General features: G+C 45.3%; 1 protein-coding gene across 2 annotated transcripts in view; it reads right to left on the reverse strand.

The window, feature by feature from the left end:
* The window catches only part of PTPRT (protein tyrosine phosphatase receptor type T), a 937,324-nt gene that overhangs the window by 154,277 nt on the left and 759,844 nt on the right, over positions 1 to 23,203 (reverse strand). Inside the window, exon 14 of one of the 2 annotated variants that reach the window (XM_039864357.1) lies at positions 11,157 to 11,213. The exons of the other annotated variant lie outside the window; for it this stretch is intronic. Within the exon in view, the coding sequence (XP_039720291.1) occupies positions 11,157 to 11,213 (57 nt within the window). The remainder of the gene's footprint in view (positions 1 to 11,156; positions 11,214 to 23,203) is intronic. 2 annotated transcript variants of the gene reach the window in all.

A 23,203-nucleotide genomic window follows, 5' to 3' on the forward strand; every position in this document is an offset into this window, starting at 1 on the left:
ATCTCATTTGCATGGGATGCTGACCTTTCATCTCGGCTACTGACCCCACCTCCCACCTCAACCCAATATCCCTTGATTCCTTTGACGGCCATACTCTGGGTGAGAGACAATCTCTCTGTCATTCACAGAGCCATGGGATTTCAATGGGGCCTACTTCCTCAACCCCCAAGTTACCCAGGAAAACAGGAAAATGTGTCACCAATAATGAAAGGCATTGTCTGGGCAGTCAGCCTGCTTCCCATCAAGCAGAAGAGACTATATGACCTCTAATATCCCTTCTAAGGTTAAGATGCGATGGTTTTATGAGACTGGTCAAAAGCAATGGGTTTTAAAATCAGAAATCCATAAGCTTTTATCCGTAATCCATCACTAACTCATTGTGTGACCTTGATCGAAGCTGTTAACTGCAATGTGATTTGATATCCTCATTTGTAAAATAGGGAGTAAATGGCAAGTTCACAGGGATTTTCTAAGGATCAAATGTAATAACAAAGGTAAAAATGTTTAATAAACTCTAAGGAACTGCTCACACATGTGGCATAATGATGGCATGACCTTGGAACTGGTTCCAGAGTTATATAGCAGGTTTTTTGTGTGTCTGTACACTGTCAGTGCACAATAGGTGCTTCTTTGTAATCCGATGCCCGAGTTCATCCAGTTCTTAGGAGGAAGGCAGGCAGAGCCCCCAGAGTGATTCGCTTAATTTTCCCACTCTAGGCAAGACCTGTATCAGGCTTACTTCTGGACGACTTAACGGCAGCAATAACATAATTTGGCAACAACGGATTAATGATTCATTTTCAAAGTGCTCTCACTGGCTACAGGCCCGATTCTATAGCTCTACTTCAGAGAATGTCCCCTGTAAAGACATGGAGCAAAAATAGAAGTTGCAGATAAAGAACATCTAATTGCAATTGATAAAACCAAGTAAATCCCAGTGGATGCATAACCCATGCTGGTGATCATTGCTGATGGTAAGGAAAAGAAGTCGGCTCCCAGGGACACAATTCTTAAAAGCTTAGGTCTTTAAAATACACAGTCATCTCTTAGCTATCCAAGGGCATATTATCCCCAAATCTTACCATGCTGGCAGTTCACTCCATCTACTTAATGACTTCTTTTGTTGAAGACTTTCCCTGCCTTTACTTTGGTGTTGCATGCATCTGGCACCCAGTAAAGAGAATCTTTAAAACCCTGCCTCTGAGCTGCTACCTCTATGCCAGTGAAAGTTTTAAGCATTGCAGGCATCTCTGATTATGGGAGGTTTTGCCAAGAGGAGGCAACAGGGAAAAGATGAGAAAGCTGGGCAACTCTCCGGGTCTTCTAAAGTCAGGTAGGCACCATATCCCTTCTTTATTTTGCTGGAAGCGAATTCTCAGAATAGTAGGCTATTTTTAAGACGGAACTGAAGACCAGATAGAAAAAAAAAATGTTGGTAGGAAAGCATCTGGATACTTCATTAGATTAAAGCCTCCAGACTTTACAAATTGTATCCCAAGGCATTGAGAGCATTTGTAATCGTGATCATGAACTACTTTGGCAGTCTTTGAGGACTGAAATTGTAGCGAACAGGAGGGGTGCGAGAAGCCTGGGGAGAAACAAATGCTGTTGCTGACTTTTTTTTTTTAATGGAAAAATGTGGATTCCAGATATTTTACATGAGTAAGTGTGATGTTGATACAAGAAAAAATATATAGACTGGATGATTAAATGAGATTTTTTTTTTTCATTACCATTTACTAAAGGAGGGAATAATCGCTAGAAACCAGCCCAGGCTCTGCGTCGGTCCGCATCCAACTAGGAAAAGGGAAACGGCTCCAAACACGTAAACTGGAGCAAATTTACTAGAGAATTGGTACATGGGGATCAGAAGAGGATGGCGAGGCAACCCAGAGGGTAGCATCAGCAGCCATTACCTAGCCCAGACTGGACAGATAAAGGGCAGTGGTGGGGGCATCAGAGGTCAGAGGTCAACGACACCTAACAAAAACTCAACCTCCTGGAGAACTGGAGCCATGGAGGGGCCTGAGGCCAAGGTGGGAAAGGCTTCTCTTTCTTCTTGCCCTACAATTCATGTCTCCTATTGGTGAAACCCAGATGCCAGTTGACATGGGGCCCAAGAAACAGCCTGCAGGGGACACCTGCATGTCATAGCATAGCAGGAGAGCGAATGAGGATGTGAGCCAAATGGGCCAGGGGCCAAGTGATGCTAGGTTCACCTTGTTGCCACCTTTGAGAGGTGTCTGGACTTGTAAATTGCGAGGAATGTTCAGTACTATGTGTTAACTTGAGCAAAGTCAAGGCCAAAATGGAGACATTGTGACTGGCTTTCAGGTCAGCCGGATATTAAACTGGGCTCTCTCTAGAAGAGTCAAGACACATGACCACATGTGAAACAGTAATATTATTAATAATGAAGAGCTAACATTTATTGGGAGTTCATCAGAACTGCAAGCCAGTTTGCCATATCAAGCCTTTCACATATACTATCTCTTTTAAACCTCACTACAACCTTATGAAGCAAATTCTATCATATAGCCACTTTAGAATGGGAAAATTGAGGCTCAAAGAGGCTAGGTCATTATTAGTAGCAAGTGGCAGAGATGAGATTTGAACCCTGGCAGTCTGGAACAGAGTTTATTCTTTTTAATCATTATACTACATGCCACCACTGTAATAAATAGGGGGAGAGATTGCTCAGCAGAGAAATCTGGTGGTCTTTCCTCAAGTGTCTGGAAGAAAGAAGCAGACTGGTATTTAGGGGATCTGGACTCTGCTCTTGACCAGCCAGATTAAGACATCCTTGTATTTATGCCTGTCTCTGCCCAGTTTGTATCACGCAGTTCCATTTTATACCAGCTTTTCTTGAAGATTATCTCCCCTCATGCCCTCTCGGCAACATATGATATTCTAATACCTAAGGGATTGATGAAGATGTCATGCGAATCTTGTTATATGGGCCAAATTATATAGACTTTGCTCAAATGATATTTACACTTGACCTTTTAAACTTAAGCTCCCTCATCCTTTTCACTTTCCTTGTATATCAACTGCCATCTCCAAGCCCTTAATACACTGCATTCGGTTTTATTATTAATCTCTGGGCTTTCTCTATAACACCTTTCTTGCTATTTACCAACCAAAGCATCCCATAGAGCTCTATAGGGAGACAAGTCTTACTCAGGTTTAGGCAACTGTTTTCTGCTTTAATTCCAATACTCTTTTTTTGATCTCGCGATGACTAATTTTTAAAATTGCTGGCTACCACCCCCACATCTCTGAATGTGCCTCCATCACTAGATCTGGTTGATAATGGACTACTTGAGAAGGATGATTCCATCATTCTTCTAACTGACATCACCTAGGATGTTTCTCAAGTAATAAATAAATTGCCTCAATTCATCATGTGACAGTAATTGCTTTTAGCCAAGATTTAACTCGCAGTCCATGTCAAGTAGCTAGAAAACACCATAGAGACACAGGTTTTACCTCTATCCTTGCTGTGGAAAATCATTTAATAAGTACTGAATTAAGTGTAAAGAAGATACAGATTTATAATATCCCAGACTTCCTCAATATTACCCAGCCAGTCCTAAGAGGCTGGAATCAACTTCATTACAGACTATACAACTAAAACTGTTAAATATTGCTGACAGAGGTTGCCCTCTTTTTCAGCCTTAAATGGAGGTTAGCACCCCATGAGATAGGAATAGCTTAATTGATTGTTCGGAAGCACTTTGGCTACTCAAATAAATTGTCCCTCAAATGCTGATTCTGCTTGGCCCCATGCATCTCCTGAGTCTGTGTTTCCTGGTAGACCTTGTTTTGCACAGTAAATGCTCTGTATAGGTCAAATTCTAATTCAGTTGTGTTACACACAGTAGGAAAGATGGCTATATAAGAACCTGATGGTGAATTGCTTCCTTTATCCTAAAAATGTTTAATGCATTTGGAATTTAGCATAATAGACTTATTTAAGACCCGATGGATGCCAGGCAGTGTTATTATTGACGCATCCCTTGAGAGGCATGTCCTTTCAAGGGCTGCACCAGCGGTGGGCTGAAAATCCCTTTATATTTTTCCAAAGTCTCAAATGTTCCCTCTCTTGTGCCCAGCGAAGGCCTTCAGCGTGAGTGCCAGCATCCTAATCTGTAACCAGGATAGGACCGTAAGCTACGGCTGGAGTTGGGTATGACACTGTCTAAGAAACCGGAGATGGGTGCACTTTGTAGACTGGTTTAGGTGTCAGGCCACAGTTAAGGTTAAAGACCAAGAAGTGACTGGGGCCAAATCTGAAGGAGGGATCAGAAGTCAGCGGGTGGTGTCTGGAGTTTTCTGCTGGTCACTCTGTACTCACGGTGAAGGTCAACCTGTGCTTAGAGCTGTGCTTGGACGTTGGAACTAGATGAAACTAAGTGACCTCTAAATGGACTAGACCCATTACCTTGGCCTCATTAGCATCAACTCGACCCTTGGCCACAGAGAAAAAGTCCCAGACATTCCTATCGTGAGTGGTGCTGGGATTATAATGATGATAGTAGATGATGCAAAGTGCTGGGTTGTGAGGTAATTAAGAGACACACTTTCTGCCTAGGAGTTCACTACATAGTGGGAGAGAGCAGTAGGCAAGCTGACAATCAAAGGCCAGCACAATGGGTGCTAACACAGAGGTGGCATGTGTGACTCTGCTTAGGCAAAACTAGACCACATACTTCATTTCCAGATGTCATCAGTGATGTGGGACACATCGTGGGCATCCCTGAGACCGGCCACTGGCCTCTTCCCATTGCTCCCTCCCATGGCTCCATGTGGTTCAGATGAGGCCTGCCCTGCTGATGGGGATGGAGAGGGTGAGTCAGCTCAGAGCCAGAAGTACTGGCTCCCTGCTTGCAGATATCTGTGTTGAGTCAGGAGCCCAGAGGACTGAAAGCTGCTTAACTGCGGCAGAGAAGAACACCCACGGTCTGTGCTGGAGATTAAGGGTTTAGCCTGAAGAGCAGATATAAGAGCAAAGAACACACACTCTTTGGGATGCCCTGTGGCACGGTGATGGTCCCTGTAGACTTTCTCAGGCACCAGCATGTGGGCGTACATGGTCACAGTAAATAGAGTGTCATTCTTACTGTGGAGTGAGAACAGAGGAACGGAGGACATCTCCCAGGAGCCGACAGTGAGGAGACGAGCACAAAGGCCAACCAGGGACGGTCTATGGGTCAAACAGTGCCAGGACTCTGAGAAAAGGTTATGACAGCCTGGCGGGTGAGGCAGAGGCCAAGGCCAGGGAGTGACCAGCAGCAGATGCCAAGGCTACTCAGAGACAGGAAGCAGAACCGAAAAGGGGAGGGTGGGAGCCACAGAGTGAAGACTGTCCTGAGCCAAACATAGAATACTGTCAACAAGGAGACCCCGCAGGGGAGAAGGGCTGGGTCGAAGAGATCCTCTGAGATGGCAGCTCTTGGCCTCGATCTCCATGAGGCGCAGCTCCTGAGGGTGGACCCTGTGCATCTCCTGGTGTTCAGTACTGCTGCGTTTCCAAGTGTATTAATTGCCTAGTTTCCTAGCTGTGACAAATTACCACAAACTGGGTGGCTGAAAACAACTGAAATGTGGAGACTAGCAGTCGGAAATCGAGGTGTCGGCAGGGCCACACTCCCTCTGAGACTGGGCAGAACCCTTGCTCACTTCTTCCCAGCTGCTGGTGTTTGCTGACAGTCCTTGGTCTTCTTGGCCTATAGACGGATCATTTGAATCTCTGCCTCTGTCGTCACACAGTGTCTCCTTGTGTGTCTCCATCTTCACATGACAGTTTCCTCTTCTTATAAGGACACTGGTCATATTGAGTTAGAGCCTACCCTCTTGACTTCATGTTAACCAATTACATCTGCAAAGACCCTCTTTCTAAATAAGATCACATTGACCGGAACAGGGAGGCGGGGGTTAGGGCTTCAACATATCTTTTGTGGGAGACACAGTTCAACTCATAACACCAGGTCAAGCTCAGTCATCATCCAAGCAGCACGGGAATGGGCTGCAAATGTGAGGGCAGCTTTAGCATTTCATTAAGTAAAATCAGACGCTAATAGGGGTCAGGGCCAAACGGAGAGCACGCAGGAAGAGGAACGGGAGCCTCCTGCTTGGTCAAAGACTGAGTGGAATGGAAGGCTTCTAGAAGGACAACACATCCTGGCTTTATTTGTCTGAATGGCGCAGCAGGGTGCATAGGGACCAAGGCAATCCTAATGCCCTTGCTCAGAATCATAATTCAATCCTTTCCAACGGACTCCAGTCAAATTGATGCCCTAAGGAGTGACTACATTACCTGACCCAATGGGGCAGGAAGAGGGAGGAGAGACAAAGATCTGCCCAACTGGGGCAGCTTTGTCCAGATCTTGCCTCTGGAACATGCAGCTTGCAGCAAGCATCAGAGCCTGAAAAGGAGAAAAGGTGTGTGGGAGGGAACGAGGAATCTATAGGAAGGATTAATGGAAGCATGAGTGGGATCAGAGAGAACAGCCAGTAAACACGCAGCACGGAATTCATATTAGTGCAAGGAAACTGAGCGAGGGTAATAAAACCAGCAGCGGGAGTGGCATCGATTGTTGAGACTGCAGCCAAATCCATGTTTTCTTTTTTCTGCCCTTTGACCCTTGGCTTTTGGAAGCAGAAACACTGAATCACTGTGTTCTGCACTAAAAGCTGATCTATCTGCCTCTTCAAAGGATGGATGGAGAAGCAGCTCTGCTGTTCGCAGATGGCAGAGGCAGAAGCCGAGGTCCAGAGGGTTTGTAGCTTCTGTTCTTGTTCACCCCGGCACACTCAGTGTGATGGTCTCCCCTGTGATGCCAGTGCTTTCTGCCCCCAGCCCAGCCTCTCCTGGGCCAGCACCATGTGAGCCTAGGCTGGGCACTGGGCTCGGTGGGGCTGGACTAGCAGATCTCCAGAGAATCAGTGTCTAGGAAGCTTGGCAGGCAGGGCTGCATGGAATTCAAACGCTGGATTGAAAATCGGTACTCGGTGACTCGCAGTCAGCCTAACAAAACGGTCGAAGGTGAGCTGGTGAGGTGCTGAAACCAACACGGGGGGCGGGGCAGAGGGTAGGGCGGCGGGGGGGCATACCATGCTTGGCACAGGCTCTGTCACTGTTAACCACCTGCTCATTCATTAGTCTACTTACACATGAAGTCAGGCGAATGGACCACCACTTGTGTGCTGGGCACAGGGTAAGAAGCGGCGAGAGAAAGCAAACAGCTCCAAGACAATGTCCTCCAGAGCTGCCACCTCTCTCCTGCCAGCCTGCAGGCTGTGCCCTCACTGCCTGTGTTCCCTTTCTCTCCACCAAGCATAGTCCCTTCATAGTGGATGTTCACGTTGAAGGCTTTTCCTTAGAGTTTTATCTGGTCCTCCTGCCTCCAGCTCCTGTTCCTATACTATCCATCCACCCCTGCCAAGGAGGGAGGCTGAGGCCCCGAGGTGTCCAAGCCTGCAGGGCCAGAATCCAGTCACTGTGGCAAGGCCTTGACTTAAAGAATTTTCAGGAAAATAACATGAGAGAGTTTTAACACGAAGTGCACAGCACAGAAAGCAATAATGGCGGGGAGTTGAATCTGACACACTAGAGATGCTTCCATTTTCTCTGGTGACCTTTGCCATGACTGAGCCTGGCAGGGTAGGGACTTGTCCTTATTATTTCATAGATGAGGAAACTGAGGCTCAAAAAGGCTGAGTAATTTACGCAAGTTCGCCAGTTTGAGGGAGTAGAGTCTGTGCTCCACAAAGCCCTTCTCCTTATCGGGAATTGACAGCGGGCACTGGGCACGACCAAGACAGTCGATCTGTGTCTTTCCCGGGGGTGCAGGCCAGAGCAGGGCCACCAGGCTGGTGCATGGTGCATCCACTCCAGACCGGCCGCTGTCAGCTTCCTACTGGGCCAAGCCTCCCTGGAGGCCTGGCTAAGCTACTGCAGGGGCCAGCGCAGAGGCACTCTCTCTGTGGTGGTGGGTCTGGGGTGGACTAAGTCCTTCAGGTGAAACATTAAGTAACTAGTCATTTGCCCCCTGCAGCCTCAAGTCAACCCACTACAGAGAAGCACTCAACCCTGGCCATAAGCAGTTTTACCTCATCTTTTCAATGGAAACATCCCTGGCTTCTACTCACTAGATGCCAGTAATCCTTCATGCCCACTTCTGACAACCAAACACATTTCCAGACATTGTAAAATGTTCCCTGGGAGGAAAGACAAAAGGAAACAAACATTTACTTCCACTCTGTGCACTCTATTCACCAACCAGGCAAAAGGATAGTCGAGCCATTTTTTTACCTCTAGATCTGCACTGTCCAGACCACAAAGCCACACATGGTTACTGAGCGACTGAAATGTGACTGAGCAACTGAATTTTAAAATGTATTTAATTTCAACCAATTTAAATTAAAACAAAAAACAAAACAGAAGCAGTGTAAAGTATGTTTACTTGTTAAACATAGTGTTTATCTTTTTAGGATTCTATTTAATTTTTAACTGTTTAGAATTCAGCATCTGAATTGAAAAGTGCTGTACATGTAAAATTCACCCCTGACCCCCTGATTTCAAAGACTTAGTACAAAAAAGAAATGTAAAATATTTTTCATTGGTAATTTGGAAGGATTGATTACGTATTAAAATGACAATAATAGTAGGTTAAATAAAATATAATAAAATCAGTCTTACCTACAACTTTTCTAACATGACTCTGAAACTTTTTAAGTTCCATACACGGCGAAATTCTATTTCTATTAAACAGTGCAGCTCTGAAGGTTTTCAAGAATGGGTGGGTGCTTTTGCCCTCCCTCCAACCCCCAGGAGACATCTGAACATGTCTGGAGATCTCTTTGGTTGTAACATTTGGGGGATGAAATCCTACTGGGATCTAATGGGTAGAGGCTAGGGATGCTGCTAAATATCCCCCCCCGCCAAGAGAGAAATATCCGTTCCCAAATGTCACTCGTGCCAAGGCTGAGAAACTCTGCCCTAGAGCATGAATTTCTTGAAAGGAAGGCCAGGAAGTAAGAGGGACCCAAAGAGCTAGTTGGAAGTCAGCTGAGCAAAGAAATTAAAGCTGTTATCACACCTAGTTTTCATGGTTTGACTATGGCTATTGGTATTATTATCCCAACTTCCCCAGATGAAGAGAATGAAGCCCAGAGAAGAGAAATAACTTGCTCAGGATCACCAGGCCAGAAAGTGGCAGAGCTGAGTTGAGCTCAGCCTCGGCTCACATCAGATGCCAGCCCGTCCCTGTTGCACGATGTGGTCCCGCCGTTCTCTGAGTTGCTGCCAATAGGAAAAGAGGGTGCTTGTGCTTACAGTCTAGCATCGCCATCACTCAAAACTAGGCAGTTATAATTTACGTCAGCCATTATTGCTACCAGGGGATGAGCGTTAACAAAACACCCTTTGAAAGGGACAGCCTGCTCAAAGAGAAACACTCGCAGGCACCTCACCCATCCAACGAGGCTGAGGAACGCGCGGAAATAAATGAAATACAGTGAAATAAACCTGCCAGAGGAGGAACATTCAGACGCCTCAGAAGGCAAGAGGTAAGAACAAATGTGCCTGCTATGGGATCGGCTCTGTTTAAAGAAAATATTATCAGACTGCTTGACGAGAATAGAGCCCAGAGAACAATGGCCCAGCAGAAATGGAGCTGCTCACACACGCCAGAGAAGCACTGTTTCTCAATAAACTGGGTGTGAGCACAGTTGTGATTGTGACTTTCCCTCACTGTCACCATGCATCCATCTGCAACTCCCATTTTTGGGGGGTAAGGGGTCAGCTGGTGGCCTGATAGTGTGGGGTAGAGGACTAGCATTTGTTGAAGGTCTACTATGTGCTGCTACTGAACAGGGCACTCTCCAGGGTCACCTAATGTCATATTTTTTTTCCCTTGACAATTTGAGAGTAAATTGGTGGTACGATGCACTATCAACTCTGAGCACCTAATGTGCCCTTTAATATGACTCTGAAGTTAGTGTGACAATTAGTTGTGCGGGTGACATAAGGCTATGCGACTTGCTTCAGGTCATATAACTAGGGAGTGACTAAGATGACATTCCTGAGGTGTTGGTAATGATACATGGGCTATGGGGGGTCAATGGCAGGGATAAAACTTGGCGGTAGTGAATACTGTTGGGGCTCCACCCAGATCTTCTCTACCAGGCAGATGCACCTAATCCCCAGATGCTGGCTGCTAACAGATCACAGATACCCCTTTCCCTGCAGAGAAGCCATCGGGCAAAGGGGAATCACCTCCCCAGGAAGGTATGCACCCCCATGGCAGCCCACAGCCAGTGACTGATGGACACAATGGTACAAATGCTGGCCCCTGGCCTCAAGGTGGGATCAACTCTGCGATACAATCCCTACTCCAGATGGGGCACCCCCACACCCCCCTTTCCACATCCACTATCTTGTTTTGTCTCAGAATACAACTCCAAAAGACTCCGCATGTGCAGAGTATATAAGCAAATGGTAAGAGATAGGTATTATTCTCACTTAACAGGTAAGAGACACAGAAGTCATCACATTTAAAGGACTTGTCCAGGACAAATGATAGACCTGGGATGATAGCCAGATCTACTCATTTCCTAAGCACAGATACGCTGGGTCAACTTTCCCCTCAACCTTAGACCATGGCTCAGTTGTAGTTTGCTCTGGGAAGCACTCCTTTAGTGCATTTGTTTGTTTATTTTGTACTCCACACATCTCTCCTTTGTAGTTTTTTGACTACACAAATGGCTCTTTCCCCTCCCAGAGAGGCACAGGAACATGTCTTCTTTGGATAATCATTGCATCCCTCAGTGCTTAGAACAGTGCCTGGCACATGATAGGTACGTTGTAAGCATTAGTAGAATGGATGAATGGATGAGCGGATAGATGGATGGAGGGAGGGATGGGTGAGTGACGGATGGGTGGTGGATGGATGAATGGACAGATGGATGGGTGGGTGGTGCGTGGGAGATGGATGGATGGATGGATGGATGGATGGATGGATGGATGGATGAGATGAATGGGCGGGGTGGAGAAGGGACTGCCAGTTCTCCTATGGTGCCTGGCCTGGAGGACCTGCTGAACGTGGGTCACTCTCGCTCCCCTCCCACCCGCCCAGGGCTCTGGTGATCACCTGTGGTGAGGAGGCAGAGTGGAGTCCCCGGGGTCACCTGGGCGCTGCCCATTGGTGCTGACCACAAGGAAGCCAGTCCCCAGGCAGCATGCAGAAGAGAAGGAGAGAAAGAAACACATGAAAACGTGTAGTATGGCGAACAGAACTGCAGTTCCTGTGGCTCTGAAGAGCTCACACTAAACAGCAAAAGAACATCACGATCTAACAAAACAGGGCCTGAAATAGATTTCTAAAAATGACACAAGAATAAGAATCACCATTTATCAAGCACCCACGACATGCCAGGTACTCTGCCAGGTACCTCACGTACAATGTTTCTAAGACAAGAACCCAGAAAGGTCAGTATTATTAAAAATGAACCCATCATCTTTTCACTCGAATGTCTTCTTTACAAATTTTCCTTTCTTTCTTAGTAAGTGGTGCCACCACCCATGTAGCTGCTCAGTCTAGAAACTTGGAGTCACTCTTCACTCCTCTTTTTCCCGACCCCTCGTTTCTGATCGCTCAGCATGCCTTATCGATTTTACCCCAGAAAACTCATGAAGCTTCTCCCTTCTCTCCCATTTTATTTCCATTTAGCTCAAACCACCCTCACGTTTCCCTTGGATGACTGAGGCAGCCCCCTGGTCTTCCGGCTTCTGGTCTTGCTCCCCTTCCACCCACTCCCCACCCCTTGGTGAAATGTGTTAGTGGCCCCATTGTTGTTTTCAAGGTAAACTTCAAACCACTTCACCCAGCTCGCTGGCCCTCAATGATGAACCCTCTGCCTGCCCCTTCATCCTCTCTCCACCCCGCTACCGCACTCTGTGTTCTGCCCCAAGCACGGGAAACTCCTTCCCATCATCAACATTTTCCCTCCTACCTTGTCTGTAGGCTTTATCTAGGCTTGTCACTTTGTGTGGAACATGCCCCTTTCCTGCCTCTTCACCTGGCCAACAACTGCTCATTCTTCAGGTGTCAGCGTAGCACTCTTTCTCTCTAGGGATTCTTCAGTGTCTCACATGTATGGGGACAGACCCCTGCCTCTTCTCTCTTCCCCTAACACCTTAGCTTCCCTTCTCATGACAGTAACCTCACTGGATTATAAGGGTCTGCCTTCCTCTCAATTCTATAATCTCCTGGAAGGCAGTCACTGTGTCTCATTTACCAGTGCCCTGCTGTGGCCTTGCACGTTGTAGGCACTCAGTGAATAGCTGTTGAGTAAATGAATGGACGAATGAAGAAATGATGAGTTAGAGAACTGATATAATTTGCTCAAGGTCACAGAACTAATAACTGTCAGTGGCAGGATTCTAACTCTGGTTTGCCTGACTAAAGTTCCTGCCCTTTTGAACCCACCACTTGCCTCTTTAAGGAAAACGACACAAAAGACAGAAAGGTGTCCTATGCTGGTCAAAGGCTGCTTGTTTCTCTAGTGATTCATCAGCAAAACTACATAAAGTTCTTATGCAAAACAGAGACCCAGTAGGGCATTCTAGACCAACTGGTAAACAGGAAATACATAATTACAAGAATTCACACAACTGGCCAGCTTGACCAAGAGCCATGAAATGCTGTAAAGTTTAACCACCACTAAACATTGGCAGACAGTAATCATAATACTGTTATGTGAGGAACGTTGCCATTTACAAAGTACATTCTCAGAGAGAGGTCTGCAAACTATAACTCATGGGTCAATCCTGGCCTCCCACTGATTATTTTTGTGTGTGTGTGTGCGGCTATGAGCTAAGAATGGTTTTTACATTTTTAAATGGTTGGGAAAAAAATAAAGAGTAATATTTTGTGATACTGAAAATTATATGAAATTTAAATTTCGGTGTCTATAAATAAATTTTATTGGAACACGGTCATGCTCATTTTACATGCATTATCTGTGGATGCTTTTGTGTTATAATGACAGAATTGAGTCATTCTGAAAGAGACTATATTACCTGCAAACCTGAGAAGTATTTACTATCTAGCCCTTTATAGAAAAGTTTGCAACCTTGTTCTAAATGGCTATGGTTATTAATTTTCCCTGAAACTTCAGAGGTAGGCAGGACAAGAACTGTTGGCCTTGCATGTCAGAAAAAGAAACAGAAGGCTCGAGAGAAGAGATGACTCATACGTTCCCACCTGGCCCGTTTCAGCGGCATCCTACCTGTTCTCCCATGCTCCAGCCTTGTCCTTGCCTTAGAACTCTTTCTCTGATTCATTTTCCAAGCTGTAACTAGGGTGGCCTTGCCAAAGGCAGTCTGTTTAAGCACCTCCAAGGGCTCCTACCGTCTCAGGACAATGTTCATCTAATACGCTATGGGGCTCCATGGAGTCCTTGGTGTCCTGGTATCCTGGACCTGAGTGCTACTTTAGCATCACCTCTGGTTACTCCTAGTTTCCTTTGGTTACACTGGCATTCTAGCCATTGTCCCATTCCAGTCCAGTAGCATCCTCTCTTGCATCCAGTGATTTGCACATGCTACTTCCTCAGCTCAGAAGATCTCCCTGCCTTACTCTCCAACCTCGTTCAATATAATTGTCACTCTTCTTTCAAAACTTGTCTCAATGACCACATACCTGAAAATACACATCCAAATTGGTTTACGTTTCCCTTCTCTGATTTCTCATGGCATCCTGAATTTACCTTCATCATAGCCCTCATCATATTTATTGATATAATTTATCTGTTTGTTGCTCTCCCACTGGCTACTACTTGTTGAGTGCTTACTATAAGCCAGGTATTGCATTAAGCACTTTATATATTCACTAGTTCATTAAATTCTTATATGAGCCCCCTGAGGTAACTGGTGTTATTGTCATTTTATAGTTGGGGAAACAGAGACAAAAAGCAGTTAAGTACCTTTTCCAGCCTAGAATCAGAGTCTCTAAATCCAAAGATGAAGTTCTTAATGTCTAGGGGACGAGGGGAAACAGATCAATACTAAGTTGAGCTCAATAAATGTTTATTGAAAACGAAATGAATAAATGAAATTCTGATTTAGTATTTTTCACTTACTAGCTGTGCCACTTGGAAAATTACATCCATTCCTGAATTTCGATTTCTCTACCTGTCAAATGGGGGTAATAATAAGTATCTCACGAAGTTCTTTTAAGGATTAAATGAAAAACAGTTTAAGACATAATTCAGTTTGCAGTCCCTGCAAAGCCTCCCCGCCCTATAATCTAGGGCTAGAACTCTGTTTAGCAAGAATGCTCAGCTATGAGGGGTATGAACAGAGATGAAGCTGGCCAGGTACTGGGATAGGGAGAGGTTTTCATAATGGCTGGAGAAGCAGAAAAGAAGCGATAGATCATAAGTCTCATGGGACTCAAAGGGAAGTAGAAATAGGAAAAGGTCTCATATACATGGTGCTAAAGATGACTAGTGTTTACAGGTGCCTGGGCCATCTCTTCTTGGAAAAATCTGAGTCTCATCAAGGCCAGGTAAGTGGAAGTGACCTAAGTCATTTCCCTGTGAGGTATTTAAGATCCAGGTTACCACTTCCATACTTCTTCCCCTGCGACGAGGTCCTGTGAGGCCATATCTATTCTAGATGGCATAACAACAACAACAACAATAACAACAACAACAACAACAACAACACAATAACAACAACAACAAATTTTGTGGTATTAAGCTATTGATATTTGGATATTAATTTGTTGTTGCAGCAAAGCCTATCCTAATCTGACTAATCCAGTGAGAGAAAAGGTAAAGGTCTTTTGCTGTCTCATCTAACACCCGGTCCTCCCATCATATGGCTTTTTAAATGTAGGATTCATGACCCCTCTCTCTTCACAGTTTCCGATATCTGTTCACATGTATATATATCATCCATTAATAAAAACATTAAGACCATGCAAAGATAAAGGATGTCAGAATGCTGAATACCTCAGACTTCCTTTCTGATTGTTTTCTCTTTCTAAAGTAGTGAATGGTAAAGGCAAAGGGATGCTGATGGGCGAAAGCTGGCACTGGAGTACATAACTTTGAAGACGGACTAATTTCTTGGCTTATTAAGTTCAATACATTATGGAAGTAAAGACAGCTGAGGGCTCCTTAAGGTTTCTGCTTCAGATCCCAGGACTTAGCTTATTCGAGATGGGATTATTCTTGGTTTATTGAAGATAAACCAAGAACCCATCACACCCTAAAGATTCTATTTTCAACTATTACTGGAAAAGAGGCAAAGAAGGAATTAGAAAATATAAGACAAGAGACCTTGACAATGGCCCATAGACTCTTACCCAGTCTATGATATTGACAAGATTCAAAATGGTGCTGTGGACATGGCATGAGCTTTGGAGCTAGATCTGAGCTAAAATTCTGAGGGAATTATTTAACCTTTATTTATTTAACCCTTTTGAGCCTACACTGTTTCATTTTTTGAGTAAGGATAATAATGACGACCACAATATATTTAGTGCCTACTATGTGTCAGGCTTTACTTCTATCTTCACACTGTAAACTCGTGTCAACACACATAGTCCTGTGACTGGCGCACAATAGGTGGTTAATTTTTGCTAACCCTTTTGTATCCCTAACTTTAATACAACATTGACAATCCATCAATGAAAGCTCAAATAGAGCTTCACTTTCTCTATTTATAACCCTTGTCTCCAGCATACTCAAATTTTTCTACTTCCTTGACCCCTGATTTTAAAAGACCTCTTATTCCCTTTGTATGATGCAGCTGCTTTGGAACAACAGATTTGAGCTAAAGTCAGCTCAAGTTTCTTAGGTCTTGAGTAGATAATCCTCACTTCCAGTTTGCAGGGATGAATAGAGATTCCCCAGGGACGCACTTGAAGGACAAGAGTTGATCTTGGCTTTTGTTTTCCTGGTCTCTATCACACCAGCTTTGTCTTCCTGAGTGGGGTGTAGAGAAGGTGTGTATGTGTATGTTTGTCTTGGGGTGGGGGGTTGCGGTTTGAGCAAAGCTACAGAGTGGGGGTGGTAGGGGAAGGACAGAAAGTGACAAGAGAGAGGTACCAGCTATTGTAACAAGAAAAATATTAAAGAAGAGGTTGGAATATTTAAAGGTCATCTTTAGTTTATTTTATGGTATACTTATGATTCTCTTCCTCCATTTTGTCACAAAACCTTCAGGAAATCCATATTATTCCACTGGCATTTTAGGATCTAGAAGGTACTAGGTAAGAGCAAAGGGGATCATGGGTCGAGGAGATCTTGTTACACTTAAGCAATTCAGAGAAACCTAAGCATGGGAAATTTGTTTCATTGGGCTTCGCTAGGTAGAAATAGCACTACCCTACCTGACCCCGCTAAACACACACTCTGGGCTTTCCCCTTTAAGGTCCGGCAAGATTTCTAAGGATTGAACAACAACCAAGAGTTTACCAATACACTGGCTTACAATAGTCTTGCCTCTTGCAAGTGGTCCTTCGTCATGGCCTCTTCTCCAGCTGCTATGGCAAGATTTGGGCATCTTATTGTCCTGGGTCCCTCTTGAAATTGCTGGGCCGATGAGAGCTGAGGCCAGCATCATTCCTGTCCTCTCTCAGTTTCTAAACTCTGAACCTAGCCTGAGTGTATCTGATTAATGTCCGATTTGTAGACTTGTGTGAGGAGACGTAACTAGAACTGAGGGGTTAGCTTTCTTCCTTAGATAACAGCAGAGAGAGGACATGTGTGTTTAGACCTGGGTCTCCAGGTTTCACATCAGAGAAGGTCAGAAAGAGAGAAAGAAGCTCAAGTTGTTTATCATCTATTATGTTCTTGACCTTTCACGAGCTTTATCTCAAATAATCAGGAGAAAAAACTAATGATCTCAGGCTTAAAAGTGAAGTGATAGACTCAGAGGTTGTGACTTGTCTAAAGTCAAACAGTTACGTTTTCGAGATGGGGTTTGAATCCAGGTGTCTCTGATTCCCCATTATTCCATGCAGCCTCCCAAGGAAGTTTTTACATAACAGAACTTGCCATACAGCATTAGGTCAAAATGGGAAGAAAGGGCAAGCAGTGAACATTTCCTATCTGATAGCAGACAATTCTATATCTCACTTGGCTTTTCACACCATCTGTGGCATGTGATTCTTGTGGATAAGGAAGCCATGAGCACATAACTCCCCTTCTCGGCCCCAGTCTTAGCATCTGCAGAGCGAGGGGACCTCACTGGAGAAGGGCTATTTACTGTCCCTGCCAGTCCCTGCAGGGGTGAAAATCCATTATGGAGAGAGGAGAGAAAATGCTGGATGAAATGCTCTACCTCAGGCTTAGCCATTATAAAAAGAAACCACATTTACAAAAGACCATCACCCACGCCTCCTGCCTGTTGCTGCTGGGGTAATGGTTTCAGTCCATCACGACCATCAGGCAGCATGAAACTACTGGTGACGCTGGCCCCTTATCTCATGCTTCATTATTCTGGAGTTCAGCTTTCAGCACCTACTCTGAGGGATCGTTTTAATGGGATCGTTAGGGAGTGTTTACTAGATTAAAACTGTGGCTGTCTTCTGCAAAGTAACTCTGCAAATGGCTTTATGGGTTTCCGAATTTATTTTGTCTCAATGACTCGGCTCAGTTTGCAAATCAAATCAAAGCTGATTTTTCTAACTGCCACTTGGGCACACCCAGCGGGAGTCTGCAGAGCCAGCTGTGTTCCCCTGACGGCTGGCACCAGAGATAGAAGTGCTGCTGCTTGCTGGAGGCCAGAGAGGTTCCAAAGGGAAGACAGCAGACAAGTAAGTCGGAAGCAGCAGTTTATTTTCTGCAAGGAGGAAGGGCAGACGGGACTTTTGTGGCCTCAAAGACTGAGTGGCAGAAATGATAAGGAGCCAATTTGGACTCATATATTGAGTCTCCCTCTAATGGAAGTGTCCAATAGTGGAGTGGTGAGGTCCCTGTCACAGCAGGTACTCAAGCAGAGCCTAGCTGGCCTTTTTGTTACTGGAGAAAAGTTCGGACTTTTAGGGAAAAAAAAGTTCTTATTTTCCAAGATAACGGACAAGAAAAGTTCAGACAAGTAGCTTATATTTGAAAAAAATGAAACCATGGAAGAATGACATGTTAGTCGTCTACCCATCTATCCATTGACTGACTGATTAATCAATTGATTCATTAATTCATTTATCTACTTGTTCATTCAATGTATTTTATGGAGCACCAATGTATGCTAGGATCTGGGGAGACAACAGTGTTCAAAACAGGCAAAATCTTTTCATTTACTTCACTTCGAGTCTAGCTGGGAGATAGACATTAAACATGCAGGCAAATACATATATATAATTGCAAGTTATGATGAATGCTATAAAAAAAATATAGGGTATAATGAAAGAAGGCCATATTGGGGATATATATTAGATTGGAGGTCAGGATGGTCTTTATGAGGAGACAGGGTTTAGGCCACAGTCTGAAAGATGTATATCTCTTAAGCAGATGCAGATGGTGGCCAGATAATTTCAGGCAGAGGGCTAAGATGAGCAAAGATCCTGAGGTCGGAAGGAGCTTGATGTGCTTTGAAGAACTGAAAGACCAGTGTGCTGGAGTGTAGTGAATGAGAGGATAGAGACTGGATGAAGCTGGAGGGTAGGAAGTGGCCAGATCATGTGAGCAAGTCTGGTGGAAGCAGGGCCTGTGGGTCAGAGAAAATAGTGAAGTGAATGAATGGCGTATGGAGGTAGGCAGGGGAAAGAATTAGACAGACAGGAGAATCTAGAGGGACTTGCACGGAACTGGACATCAGCTTCTGGTGAGCCTCTAGACAAGAAACCATTTTCCCCTTGGCCCGCTCTATCCTAGCCAGAGGGCATGAACTGAGTTACTTGGCTGCCTCCTTTAGCAGCTACAGCTCGGAGCATCTTCCACCAGGCAGGATGCTCATCTGTCATGGGGAGGTTGTTTTATCTTTCGCTTAAGCTTCAGCACCTTGAAAGTCTAAGTATCCCACCCCAAATTTTCACATCATTCATTTTCCCAAAGGTCACTTTTGAGCATGTTCAGCTTCCATCTTCAACCTGGTTCCAGAATTGAGCCCACACTTCCTTTATCTTTCAAATGTAAACATTATTTAATGGGTTTCAGGATACCTCCCTCTTACTTGCCTTTTCTCATAGTTCCTGTTTTAACTACGAGAACAAAATCTACTTTTAAAATTGATTTATTTTTTGCTTCCTGACTTTCTACTGCCCTTTCTTCAAAGTACGAATAACAGTTTTCTGTTTTCAAAACAAAAATTAATGTTTGTTTACCCATTGTCTGTAGTTTTCTCTCTACAGCTCTGGGCAGATTCCCAGAGCTAGAGTATGCCAAGCAAAGGGCTTTAAAATTTTTCTTTTAGCTCTTGAATTTGAGGCAATCCCATCAGCTTTTTGCCATACCTCAATCGATGATAAAATACATCCTCTGTATAGCAACAGCCCTGAAGCACATGCTTTTAGTGACACTCCCAGATTCCCTTTACAGGTTGGTGTGCCATCCTCCAGCCACTGTGAGTGTTGAGGCTAAAGGTTTACACCTGAGACTTTCTCCATAGACTTGTGCAAAGCTCAAGGGTGCCATTTCCCCTGGAGCCATCTGAGTTATCCAGGGGAGGGAGAGGGGTAGGAGAATGGGGACACGCCAAGGACTGATTGTTTTGAAGAACTGAAAGACCGGTGGGGAAGAGTAGAAATCCTGGTCTCCTTGTTTCAAGGCAAAACAACTTTGGAGAAATTTACACTTCACCCCGGATTGAGCTTAGGCTTGACTTTGCTTGAAAATAGATTCTTGCTCAGTGTTTTTCTCATTTCCTATTCCACTTCCCTCTTTCACTTACAGATTATTTCCTGGAGCCCTCCCTCCATACATCACCTGCACCAAATCCCTGCCTCAGGTGCTGCCGCTAAGGAATCTGGCTGAAAATAGCTCTCATTCCTCTTGATCTGCTCTTTGATAAACTCTACTTCCTCACTGTGGCCGAACTCATATTCTCATTCCTCTAAATCTCCAGTCAAAGCTAATAACAGCAGACCCCTGGCTGAGGAGCAAGTGAATGGAGAATATGAATCCAGGTCAGTGACCACAAGCCCCTACCAATGAAAAAGACTGCCCTCAAGGCTTTTGAGATGAACCTTTCCTGACCCTAGAGTTACCATTTCTACTAGCAAATACCAAACTCCCACCCCACAGCCCCTTAGTCCTGCTGTCTATTTGAAGTTCTGCCCCCTGGTGATATGTGAATCCACTTACTAAAGCCCCCTCTAAACACAAGGCACTTGTTCCTTGGGTGGGGCTTGGGCCAGGGGTGTGGCTTCTCTCACAGATTGAAGTCCCGAGTCAGGTGGCCTCTCTAATCCCACCCTTGCTCTGCAATTCCTAGAGTTAGTGGAGAAGGGACAGTGATGGGACAGGGAGGCACAAAGCCTCCCATGCTGCACCAGTCCCAGATGATGGCCAGGAACACGCACACCATCACTGCCGGGGGCTTTGGCACTGTCGCCACTTCAGTCCCCATCGGGTACATTTCACTCCTCTCTGGAAGCTGCGATCACAATCATAACGTCACCATTAAATGATTCTGTTAAAATCATTCACGTCTGTTTTGACACTAGACCATGAGCCCCTTGAGGACAGGAACCATGCCTGCTGGTTCACCACAAAATCCCCAGTTCTTCTCAAGATGCTTGGCTTATACATGCTCAGTGAGTGAGCCGACTCTACGGAGGAAATACTAGTCATTGATAATAACAAAAAATTTTTTTTCAAAACACTTGGCAGTAAATAAAACACTTCTGTGTTTATTATATAATTTAATTCCCACAACGAACTGGGCAGTAGAGATCTTGGTGTCTGGAGCGGGCTTGCACCAGCTTGCTAGAGCTTGTTAATATTCTGGACTTTTTTGCCATCCAGTTGTTAAACCATTGGACACTGTGGGGATATATATGCCCCGGAGAGCGATAAAGACTACAAATACGAGCTTTTCCTTACCAAGAGCAGGTTTATCAGCGATTCACTGGCAGTGTGTTCAAAATGATTCTATGACTGGATAGATGGGGATTGCTTTAAATATGGTGCCTCTTGAGTTTCTAGAAGATCAAGTGAGACCCTCAAGGTCTCTGATCCTCGCTTCAGTGAGATGCTGACTCCAAATGCATTTACTCATTTCGGCAGAGGCCACTATGTGCCAAGATCTTCCTGCCATGGCAAAATGTGATCAGGAAATCAGTGGTTAAGACCAAGTAGCTCCTCATCAGAGCTCCTCTTGATGGGCAATGCCGGTACCTGCCACAGGAAGCCACGCTTGCGCTGGCCCCAGATCCATGAATTGGATCAGCACCTGACACCCCACCATCATGTGAGGTCTGAGAAGGGTCCTGCTGCCACAGACCCAGCATCTGGTGTGCGCGGACGGACCAGGGTTCTTTTTACAGAGCATGCAGCTCCTCTGCCCGAGGGCACCTCACTTAGCTTCTGAAGGGAATGAGAGCCAAATGTGGACCTAAGCCTACCTCCTGGCTTCCCTCTGGTAGGGCTGGTTCCTGCTTCTTGCCTACCCTTAAGTTATTGGGATCACACTGTGAATAGTGAACAGTCAAAGGCTACAATGGGAACCACAAGTATACCGCCCCTAACTGCATGGATCCTATTATGAGTTGAACTGGGCCTCCTCCCCACAATTCATACACTGAAGTCCTATCCCCCAGCACCTCAAAGTGTGACTTTATATAGTAATAGGTCCTTGAAGATATAATCAGTTAAGATGAGCTCATACTGGAGTAGGTGGGCCTCTTAATCCAATATGACCAGTGTCCTTATAAAAAGGAAGAATTTGCTCACAGAGATGCACACTGGGAGAACGCCATGTGAAGAGGAAGGAAGAGATCAGGGTGATACTTCTACAAACCAAGGAGCACCGGAGATTGCCAGCAAACCACCAGAAGCTAAGGGAGAGGCATGGAACACGTTCTGCCTTCACAGCCCTCAAAAGGAACCAACCTGCTTGATCTCAGACTTCTAGCCTCCAGACCTGTGAGACAGTAAGTTTTGTTGTTTAAGTCACTCAGTCTGTGGTACTTTAGTACAACAGCCACAGGAATCTAATAGAGGTCTCTTGCTTTGCAACCCTCCAAATCAGACAGAGTAGGTTAGAGCCTGGGTGACTAACAGTGATGTAGACAGATGAGGGTTTAGCGCCCCACCCTGGAGCCAGGTTTGGTATCTAACAGAAGATGTGCTTGGCTTGGGGTCAGGTCAGAAGGATCCTAAATGAGTGCTTAGGCTGTGTTCCATTCTGGGTGGCAGCCCTCACTGAGTGGCAGTCCCAGTTCTGCGGGACTCATACAGCTGAGGGACAGGGGCAGGCCATCAGCAAGTTGCTCTATCACCAGAGAGAGCACTGGCCTTAAGCCTGCATATGTGGTCACATTCCATGGGCTGGACATCCGCCGGCAGACATGTGAGGAATGTGCTGCAATGACAGAGAAGTGGACCAGCTTGGAGGGAGACAGATGGCCCAGGGAATCTGCCACTGGGAATTTATATACACCTGATGCCTGCGGGATTCCTAGTATTGTATTTTCCTCTATTAAGAGAAGTCGTATTTTCAGCAAACCCACAAAAATGGAAAATTGATTCAGTAAAAGGATGGGTCAAGTATTGATCCCTGGCCTTAGGTCCTTGATACGAAGTCCTCATGGACAGTGCATGGATTTGGATGAGGTTTGCCTTTAATTGACCCTGGATGCTCCAAGGGTAATGCCAGGCACGGAACAGACAATAACCTACACAGGTTTCCTTCCCACTGTCTTTACTCTGCAGTCACCGACCTCTTATATGATGCAGTGCTGAGTGGGGATGACTGCCTGAACTATGGTAGACTGGCAATCTGCATAGCCATCTCTCCGCCCCGTTCCCAAAGTGCTTCTAGAGCCCCGTTTTTCTGGGCTGAAGTGATGGCCCTCAAAGAGCTGGAAAATGAGGGTGTGGCTGCTTGGAACCCACCTCTGACTCCTGACTCCTCCGAGCGCTGCCAGGGCTTGGACAGCTGGGCACATATTCATTCATGCATTCCTACACCCACATCTGACAGGTGCACACACTCCACTAAAGGTCAAACGAGAGGAGAAAT

This window comes from Pteropus medius, unplaced genomic scaffold (genome assembly GCF_902729225.1).
Source record: "Pteropus medius unplaced genomic scaffold, Ma_sr-lr_union100, whole genome shotgun sequence".
Classification (NCBI taxonomy): domain Eukaryota; kingdom Metazoa; phylum Chordata; class Mammalia; order Chiroptera; family Pteropodidae; genus Pteropus; species Pteropus medius.